The sequence below is a fragment of the Mirounga angustirostris genome, unplaced genomic scaffold (genome assembly GCF_029215605.1).
Source record: "Mirounga angustirostris isolate CCGP_5_RB_7025 unplaced genomic scaffold, mMirAng1.0.hap1 SCAF_12, whole genome shotgun sequence".
Classification (NCBI taxonomy): domain Eukaryota; kingdom Metazoa; phylum Chordata; class Mammalia; order Carnivora; family Phocidae; genus Mirounga; species Mirounga angustirostris.
In genome coordinates this window covers 84267892-84278414 of record NW_026991720.1, presented here as the reverse complement: position 1 = coordinate 84278414, position 10523 = coordinate 84267892, and the positions used below count along the sequence as shown (strand labels likewise).

Here is a 10523-nt window from a genome sequence, read left to right as displayed (position 1 = left end):
AAACTTTTTCCTAGGGTAAAAACATTTCTCCACTGGGGCTCTCTCAGAGTTTACAGGAGATATCCATTTGTAGCATCCGTTTCTGCAACACTGATTCACTGCTCTGCGTGTGGCGTTGTGGTAGATTCTGTCATTCATTTATTCATTCCTTCCTTCATTCTTTCTTTCAGTTACAAGTATTTATTAAGTGTTGACCACACTGTAGCCACTGTAGTTCTAGACATTGGGGGATCCTAAAGAGGACAAGATGGAATTTCTAGATACCAAGTTGAATAAGACAGTGCACTTTTCTCAAGGGAGCATAGGTCTGATGTTTTCTAACAACTACAGTAAGGAGGAGAGGTAATTAATCCTGACATAGTAATAATATGCAATGTAATAGAGAATATTGTCTTAAATATGGCTCTCTTTTTTCCCTAATGCCTTCAAAATACTTTACGATCTGTTATTTTATTTTCAGGATATTGATAGAAGGGAACCTGCAGTGCCCTTTATTATTGCCTCCATTTTATAGAATTAGGCGAATTTGAAGAAATAAGCTCTAGCTCAAGCGTGTAGGAGCAACCTTCCAGACCACGTAATAGAACAGGGCTGCCAAAGAGCTACTGTCTTGACCATGACCAGGAGGTTGCTGCACGCCTCTGGCTCCAGGCACCCCTCACTTCTGCCTATCCCTCTACCCACACAACTTGGAGCCTTAGTCTCTTCATCTAGAAACTGTGAGTAGCATCTACCTCCAGGTCACATTGAATACCTTTCACAGCTGCTCTGGCATAGACATGGATCAATGAGAGGATGTAGATTATAAATCACTCATTAGGATTTACGGGTGCCAACCAGCTGAATATCGAACCTCTTGGCAGTGTTACAAGTATTAAATGCTCTTGGCGCGGTAATGCTAAGAGGTGAGGATTATTCTAATGGCCCTGGGTGCCTAGCGGATGAGTGGTTTGGCTGAGAATGCACAAGGTGCTGGCGGTCAGATTGAGGTGAGAATTCTGTGAACACCCCCAGGAGTTCTCGCAGATCTGGAGAAGAAACCAGGATGGTGGGGATGAGAGGTTAGTATCCTAGTCTCCAGCTCTGAACGTTGAGGCACCTGGGCCATCCGTCTGAGCACAACACCCGCACACAAGGAAGGGGGCTGGCAGGGGGTTGAGTGGGCAGTCACGGGGGAGGCTGCTTCATTTCTCAATTGTTGTTCTAGTGAAACAGGCGGATACCTTTAAGTGTGAGAGGTGATAAGTAAGGAGAGTAACTGGGAGCATTAGGCCTTGGGGTGCCCTCTGCATGAGAATGATGGGCACTAAACCTGTCTGAGGGAAAGGTGTAGACAGGATTAAACACACTAGACGCTGGAGTCCAGAGCCTTGAAAGTTTAATGAGGACAGTTAGTGAAGCAATACTCTGTGATTAATCACATCAAAAGCATCACTTAAATCAAGTAGCATCATGGTGGACAATGACCATTTAATTTAGCTACAGAAAGGTCATTTGGAACTCTTAATAGTGCACTGTCAGTAGGACTTGGCTTCTGTATCCAGACAGATAAAGGTCCATTATGTCCCTGGAGTGGAGGACTTAAGATCTGAGCCAACTCGACAGGTGATGCACCTGAATACACAAGAAAAGGCACAAGGAGTTATATCAAAGTGAAGCAGAGTAACTGAGGGTTTTTTTTTTTTCCTTTTTCCTTTTTTATTTTTTTTAAGATCTTCTCACTTGAGGCCCTAGAAAAGGGATATTAAGAAAGGCAATAACGGAATACAAGGCTATAAGAGGGAATACTGCTGTTGTGTTTTGTGGGCAAATGAACATGTTATATAAGCAGCAAGTTATGAGGGCTCTGCACAAAGAGCAGAATTTAATATTATCAGAAAATAAAGCTTACAACTGAATGTATCTGATGCATATTTAATGAGGAGCATAATCAAGGGATATTCGAGCTGTAAAGGATCTGGCCGATTGTCTGGTTCAACCTCCTCATTTGCACAGACCACGACGATAACTGCAGAGATGACCCGTGTCCCGAGTTTACACAGTCACAAGGGGTGTGGCAGGGATGAGCACTCAGGCCACTCGACTCTGTCCAGGCCCATCCATTTCATGTCGTTGGGCTGCAGGAATCCTAGCTGTAAACAGACACTTCCTGTCACTGCAACCAAAGACTTGGGGGAGGCAGCTGGGAGAGGGAGAATCCAATTGAGCCAGAGTTGCATGGGCGATCCTGACAGGCTATGGATTTAGAACCCAAGGGGCAGAGCCTCTATCTTCTCTGAGAAGGGGTGTCTAGAGCTTGGGCACCCTGCCTGCCCACTCATTGCTCCCACTCGCCCACTCACCTGCCAGGAGGCTACTGCGCTTGCAAACAGCCTGGCTTGAGGGGGCAGAGAGGCAGGTGCACACGAGTCAAGGGAAGGAATCCTCTTTCATATGCCACAAATCAGTCCCTTCCTTCTGGTGACTATCCTCAATGTCACCATTTAAATTCACAGCTCCTTTTCCTCATCTTTCTGACCTTTTTTGGGATGGATTGCTTTTCTTTGTTCACTTGTTTGCTTTTCTTATTCCATTTCCCCCTATTTACGGGTTGGGAAGCTATACCCTCTATTTCTATTTTTTTTTACTGTTAGTCCTCAAAATCTTAATGTGTGTAGTTAACTGATCAAACTACTATTTAATCATATCGTAATTCCTTTCCTGTCAAGTCAACATAAGAACATGTGACCTCTTTCACTCAGATCCCCCTGTCCTTACTTCCAAGTTAGTGTTTATTTTGCTTCCACGTTTACGAATTTCTTTACTCCTTGTCCTTTCTCAGACCTGCCTTTTTTTCTGAAGTATAACCCTTCCTTGAATGCCGGTCCTGTTGGTGGTAAACTCTCTCAGTTTGGTTATTTCACCTACCTTCCCGAAAGACATTTTGCTGGATGCATGATTCTGGGTTGATAGTTATTTTCTCTCAGGAGAGATTTTCCCACCCTTCTGTGGCTTCCAGTGTAGCTGTCGGCTAATGGGCTAGTGGTCTAATTGCCATGTCTTGTAACCAAGTTGTCTGTCTTCTCTGCCGGCTTTGGGGATCGTCTCTGTCTTTCTTGTGTCATAGATTACTACAACATGCTCAGGTGGGCATTTCTTTTTATTTATCTATGTGCTTCTTCTGTGTGTATTAATGTCCCGTGAATTTTTAAAACTCTCAACTGCTATGTCTTTACACCTCCTCGACTCTTTCCTATCAAATTAGACAGTTGTTAAACCTGCTCATTCTATCTTTCCTCCCTTTTCACTTTCAGATTTTTCCGTGACTCTGTGTGCTTCATTTTGGATAATTTCTTTGGATCTGTCTTCCCGTTTTGCTGCTGCTTTTTTCAGTATATCTAATCTTTGGTTTAACCCACTCTTGTTTTTAGTTTTCTTTTTTTAAAGGTTTTATTAAATTATTTGAGAGAGAGAGCGAGAGCCCTCGAGAGCATGAGTGGCGAGAGGGGCACAGGGAGAGAGACAAGCAGACTCCCCGCTGAGCAGGGAGCCCGATGCGGGGCTCGATCCCAGGACCCTGGAATCATGACCCGAACTGAAGTCAGACGCTTTACTGACTGAGCCATCCAGGCATCCCTTGTTTTTATTTTTAATATTTTTCTTTTCTAAACATTTCTTAGGAATCACTTTCAAATCTTCCTGGTTTTCTGTTTCTCGATCCTTTTCTGATTCCATCTTTTCCTTTAAACATTTCATGTGTTGTGATTTTGTTCCCAGTAGCTCTGATACCTGAGGTTCTTCGGGGTGCAAATCTTTTGTGTAGTGTTACTCCTAACTCCTACCCATGTTGATTTATTTCCTTCTGTATTTAGTAATTTTTACCCCAGGGATCCTGTTTGATTGAACTGAATTTGTTCTTGCAGAGAATTATACATGGTGCTACCAACCTGGTACCACTTTATTTTATTTTATTTTTTTAACTTTTACAGACCCTAAGTAGAGGGAGAGTGAATAAGGAAAGAGAAGAGACCAGTCTTCTGGGAACACATGAGCACATTTGGGCGGGTCCCTCCTGTGCTGTAAGAGTTCATGCTCTATGCGTTCAACCATGTAAGCAGCAATACCCTCACAGGTTATTGATGCTTGGGGAGGAAGAGTAGGACAGAAAAACAAAAAACGAAGTCTGGAGCTCTTAGATGTTGCATTGGTTTTGTTTTTCAGAGGGGTGGGGCGTACTGTGAGCTGCCACATAGCTCAGGGGAGCGGGTTTGCAGTGAGAGGGGTAGTAGACACCAGGTAATCCAGTTTTCTTTGAGCACTTCTGCACACTCTTGCTGGGTTCAGGGGGTGGTGATGAGACCCTCCGTGGGAGGTGTTTGCAGCAGGTGGAGTGGATGTGAAAGAGGCCTGAAAGGAAGGGCATCTGTGCAAGATCTGAGGGCTTTGGAGTAATTGTGCCTGTCAGGGGGAGCCACAGGTTGTTCTAGAGGAGAGCAGGGTCACAGACAGAGTGGCATGAGCTGGGGGAAGGAGTGCTACACGCGATTAGTAAGAAAGTAATCATTATGAAAAGAAGAAAGTTAGGCCAAATGAAAATACTAAGTTCTGCCTAGAGGGAGTGCTGATTTCATCCTTTGCTTTCAGCTCCTCCAGGAAGCCTTCCAGGATAGCGCCCCTTTCTCCCAGGTCCCAGGCAGCCTTGGCTCGGCTTGTCCCTGGCTCTTGGGTCTTGCTCTGGGTGAGGGGGCAGGCCCAGGAGGCATGGCGCCAGCAGTGGGGCAAGGGTTCCTGCAGCCTCAGGAGGTGTCCACTGTGCAGGTTCCAGTTGGGAGGGGACTGGACACGGACAGGAACAGCTTGAGTGGGGAGAGAAGAGTGCAGAGTTAGCCTTGTGGCTGTCCCCAGCAGATCCTCTTGTTTTAATGTTTATCCTAAAGCATGATAGCATGGGTTAGGTAAATGTAATCTCCAACTCAGGGTGAAATAGGGCCTAAGGATGCAGATTCTGAGAAAATATTATTCACCATTTTTCTCCCTACAGTTTGGATGGAGAGAGTTCGAATTCTGGATAGGCTTCCTCTGCTGGGAGGTGAACTATTTTTCTGTCTTACCTTTCTCACAAGGTGTATTCCTCCTGAGGGTCCTGGCTCAGTACCAGAGTCTTAGGTTCACTCCCCCTCCTCCCCCGCCGCCCCCAACTCTGCATAGGCCAAATCTCTACAGTTCTCTGCGCAGGTAGAAGCATTAACCCACATAGGGAAAACGGTGCTTTTGCTCTGTTTGGTTTTGGTTTAGGGGTTATTTTTGTTTTTGTTTTCTATTTACTATTTACTGACCTGGTTTTAGCTCTCTGCTGATATTCGGCTCCTTGAACCTGAGTGATTTCCCATATTTTCATTTAACTCAACAATACTTAATTTTATTTCTTTCCCAGTTTTATTGAGATATAATTGACATATAACATTGCATATGTTTAGGGTGTACAGCATAATGATTTGATATAAGTTTATATTACGGAATGATTGCTAAGTTTAACATCCATCACCTCACGTAGTTACAAAGATTTTTTTTCTTTGTGATGAGAACTTTAAGATTTACTCTTAGCAACTTTAAAATATATAAAACGGTATTGTTAACTATAGTCACCAAGCTGTACATCACATCCCCAGAACTTATTTATTTTATAACTGGAAATTTGTACCTTTTGACCACCTTCACCCAATTCCAACTCCCCTACTCACCAGCGCTGCCCCCCCCCCGCCTTGCCTTTTGGCAACCAGCAATCCTGTCTCTGTTTCTATGAATTGGGTTTCTTTCTTTCTTTCTTTTTTTTTTTTTTTAAAGATTTTATTTATTTATTTGACAGAGAGAGACACAGCGAGAGAGGGAACACAAGCAGGGGGAGAGGGAGAAGCAGGCTTCCCGCTGAGCAGGGAGCCCGATGTGGGGCTCAATCCCAGGACCCTGGGATCATGACCCGAGCCGAAGGCAGACGCTTAACGGACTGAGCCACCTAGGCGCCCCAAGTTGGGTTTTTTTAGATTTCACATAGAGGTGAGATCATGCAGTATTTGTCTTTCTCTGCCTGACTTAATGCTTTCTAGGTCCATCCATGTTGTTGCAAATGGCAGGATTTCCTTCTTTTCTATGGCTGAATAATATTCCATTACAAATATATATATATACACACACATACCACATTTTCTTTATCCATTCATCAATAGACACTTAGATTGTTTTCATGTCTTGGCTATTATAAATATTTCGGCAATACTTTAACAAGTATGTTTGTTATCATTAATCCAAGATCTAGTATTCTCACAGGGGGATTTTATAATAGCAATCCATAATCCTACCATAAAAGGAACCCCTACAAGTGTGTTGATCTATTCATTTTTCATGCCCACCTAGTTCCAAAATTATTTTATCTGGCTTACAGACATGGTATGTTGGAGTCTTCTTGTGTTGGCTTATGAGAAATTTATCGTTAAATTTCTAGGGATCTCGCCAGTTGTTTGTTAAAAAGCCATTAATAAAAATTAAAATCCAGAAATTTACAATTAAATAATTATATTAAAAATAAAAGTAATAAATACTCAAATTCATCACCTTCTAATTCTGTCTCACCATTTCTTATATTGTTGAGGTTATTTATGTCCGTTGTACCTGCATGATGAAAATGCTACAGAATGGTGTCCCTAATGCACATCTCTTCCTTCTTTATTTATTTATTTATTTATTTATTTATTTATTTATTTATTTATTTGTCAGAGAGAGAGAGAGAGCGCACAAGCAGGGGGAGCGGCAGGCAGAGGGAGAAGCAGGCTCCCCACTGAGCAGGGAACCCGATGTGGGACTCAAATCCCAGGACCCTGGGATCACGACCTGAGCTGAAGGCAAATGCTTAACCGACTGAGCCACTCAGGCATCTCTGCACATCTCTTCCTAAATCCACATTCAGCACCACCATGTTGGCACCTTGAAATTGACCATGGTGGGAGTATTTTTTTTTTTTTAAGATTTTTTTTTTTTAATTTTTTTTTATTTGAGACAGAGAGAATGAGAGAGAGAGAGCACATGAGAGGTGGGAGGGTCAGAGGCAGAAGCAGGCTCCCCGCCGAGCAGGGAGCCCGATGTGGGACTCGATCCCGGGACTCCAGGATCATGGCCTGAGCCGAAGGCAGTCGCTTAACCAACTGAGCCACCCAGGCGCCCCCATGGTGGGAGTATTTACAACATGGGAATGGGAAAACACTATAAAGCAAGGTTTCATTTATTGCTTTATTGTCTACATTCGTAAAGGAGTGGATAGAATGATAACAGTACAGAGTAAACTTAAAGTGTGTTATGTCTATAGTCATATTCTGATTAGCACACACACAAAAAAATCTGAGCAAATATTCTTCCAATATTTGAAAACAAATAACCAGTTTAGCGAAAGGTCGCTCACATCAGGAGGAAAAAGTGAAGTTCTAACCCATAACACAGGTGTTTATTATTTTACTTTCATCTTCTTTGTTTAAGTAAATAAAAATATCAACCAACATTCATGTTTGAACTATTCTTGATCGATTGCAACCATAGGTTAGCTATGGATAAAGAGTTTGACTAAAATCACAAAGCATTCTATGAGAATCATTTGGCTGCATGAAATTTACAATGAAAAGTATTGTGTATTTTACTATGATTTGCTTATGGGTGAGACATCATTCATAGCAGCAAAATTTGTAATAAGTTTGTGTTTATATATGCATTTTTTTCTCCAGAGAACCAGTTCTGAAACATTCACCAGCACATGTCTGCTTACAGGGATATACAAATACAGTAAGGTAACCCAGATTTGCAGCAGATGAGAAAGAGAAAGAAACAGCAAGGAGAGGGACCTATTAGAGCTGGAAATGATGTTAACACAAAATTTCATATTACAGAGTATAGACAGAGGCCATGATTGGCCAGAGATTTGTCTTTAAGGTTCCTCGTGAATTTCGTATAAAGAAAAATTTGATAGTGTACTGAATTTTCAGTGTTCTGGTGAGAAATTGTGGAGTTTTTCTTATGCTAAGTCCAGAAGGAATTTTACACTGAGAGTTTGTATAGAACAATGTGTTTTTAGAAATGTCAATAATGTTCGTAGAGCAAACCCTCATTTAGAGGCATGGGGTATTTCCAGCAGAGTCCTCTTTAAAGGCTCAAAATTTGCCGAAGTGTATTTCTGGGTGAAATAATGCGAACTCTGGGTTTTGTTTTAAAATCCTTCACAAAACACACAAATCATCAAAGTGCATAACTGAAGCAAGAAGAGCAAAATATTGATAACATGTTGAAGCTGGGTGATGGGCAGTCAGAAGTTCATTATACTCTTGTGTCTACTTTGAGACAAAACTGAACCTGATTAATAATGTCCCTTATCGCTTTTATTTTACAACTCCTCCTCCTTTCTTCCCGACACACCTTTATCTCCTTCCCCCTACCAGCCCCCACGATATGCATATGGTAGAAAAATCGGGTCGGGCGCCTGGGTGGCTCAGTTGGTTGGGCGACTGCCTTCGGCTCAGGTCATGATCCTGGAGTCCCTGGATCGAGTCCCGCATCGGGCTCCCTGCTCGGCGGGGAGTCTGCTTCTCCCTCCGACCCTCCCCCCTTTCATGCTCTCTCTCTCTCAGTCTCTCTCTCTTAAATAAATAAATAAAATCTTTAAAAAAAAAAAAAAGAAAAATCGGGTCATTTGTTCCATAGATTTTCCTACATTCTGAATTTGGCTGTTGCCTTCTCACGGTGACAGAAAGTGTTGCCTTAGCGAAATCCATTAAATTTAGTATTATCCCACAGGAGTGAGAAACACGGCAGGAATGCTTTAATGGAAACAAAAGTGAAGGGAAAGGAGGCCATCTGACCCTAGGTAAAGAATCACAGCAAACAGGGCCAAACCCACAGGACAGGTAAGGGAGGGGAGCCAAATAGAAGCATTGCAGAGAACCTTCATTTACTCTCCATCTCTGTGCTCTTCGCCTACTGGTACCTTCGCTTTCTCCCTGGCCCCTTAACCCTCAAGCAGAGTGGTGGGCGCAGGAACAGCAAGGGAGTAAGCTATCAGGCATTTTCCTCCTTCTGGCTGCCCTGCTGAGCTAATTAAGAAGGGATTTAAAAAATTTCTTTTGAACCACATGCTGAAACAAAAGAACAAATACATTTAAAATCAGATCAGTCTTGAAGGGGCAGCAAGCATCTTTATCATCCACCCATCCTGGGGATTCATTTCACATTCAAATAAATAGAAAGCTACTTGCAAAAGGGCAAATTAGACCCAGATTTTTACCTGCAGGTGGCATTTTATGCCATAACTTAATGGTACTTCATCAACACCGGCTTTTCTGGGTGCACTGATTAGTTCATGCTATATGAAAAGTGCTTTACCATAATTTTTCATTAGCTTCACGAGTTGTGCCATTTGGAACCATGTAAGATAGCTAATGTTTTAGTGACTTTGAAAACCACTTTACAGTCAGGAACTCAAGTACCAGAGGCCAGTGACTCAGGGACCGTTTAGACATCTGAGACATGCCCGTGATTAAAGATTAGTTGTAACAGTCATTTGGATTTTGTAGAGTCTCTGAAATGTAGGAACACTCATACAAACATGATGGTGAGCTTCCGCCATGTGGTATTCCTGTAGCTCAGCTGTAAGCAGAGGGTGGTCACGCTCAAGCCAGGCACACTCATTTGCAGCTTCCCAAGAAAATGCCAGCCCTGCCCCTCAAGCTCTCCTATCTGCTAAGACACATGGTTCTGCTTTCCAGGCAGCACATGGGATGCTCTTGCCATATTCACCCAGAAGAACAATGTCAAACCCAGCGCAATCCAAACCTGGGAGATGCTTGACAACACAGAGGATTGGTCTTCATGGAGAATTGCCCGGAGTGTTTCTCTAGGACCTGTCAGTGGGTTTTATCCAGTTTTTAAAAAATGGACTACAACAGAATGAAGTGGAATGGGAAACTATCAGAGCATTTTATAAAGATAAGTACTATTTTGTGAAACTTTTGTTTCAGTTATTCATGTGCGTATACGTGTGTACTGACACATAATGTGAAATGTTTTTTTTTTTTTAAAGATTTTATTTATTTATTTGACAGAGAGAGACACAGCAAGAGAGGGAACACAAGCAGGGGGAGTGGCAGAGGGAGAAGCAGGCTTCCTGCCGAGCAGGGAGCCCAATGCAGGTCTCGATCCCAGGACCCTGGGATCATGACCTGAGCCGAAGGCAGACGCTTAACGACTGAGCCACCCAGGTGTCCTTGAAATGTATTTTTTTTTAATTTTAAGTAATCTCTACACCCAATTTGGGGCTCAGACTCACAACCCCAAGATCAATAGTTGCATGCTTCACTGACTGAGGCAGCCAGGCACCCCATGAAATGCATTTTTTAGTGTCAGTCAAGTCAAAAGGTTGAAGAATGCTGCTCTAAGAATTTATAATTTACCCCTGGAATAAGCCAGATTTGTAAGAAGCTGTTACTTGAACATATCACACTGAACCAATGCTT

General features: G+C 42.7%; 1 protein-coding gene across 1 annotated transcript in view; it reads right to left on the bottom strand.

The window, feature by feature from the left end:
* Positions 1-3649: 3649 nt before the first annotated feature.
* MAGI2 (membrane associated guanylate kinase, WW and PDZ domain containing 2) overlaps positions 3650-10523 on the bottom strand; it is a 1357869-nt gene continuing 1350995 nt past the window's right edge. The window contains exon 21 of the mRNA XM_064575358.1: positions 3650-4835. Within this exon, the coding sequence (XP_064431428.1) occupies positions 4543-4835 (293 nt within the window). The 3' untranslated portion in view covers positions 3650-4542. The remainder of the gene's footprint in view (positions 4836-10523) is intronic.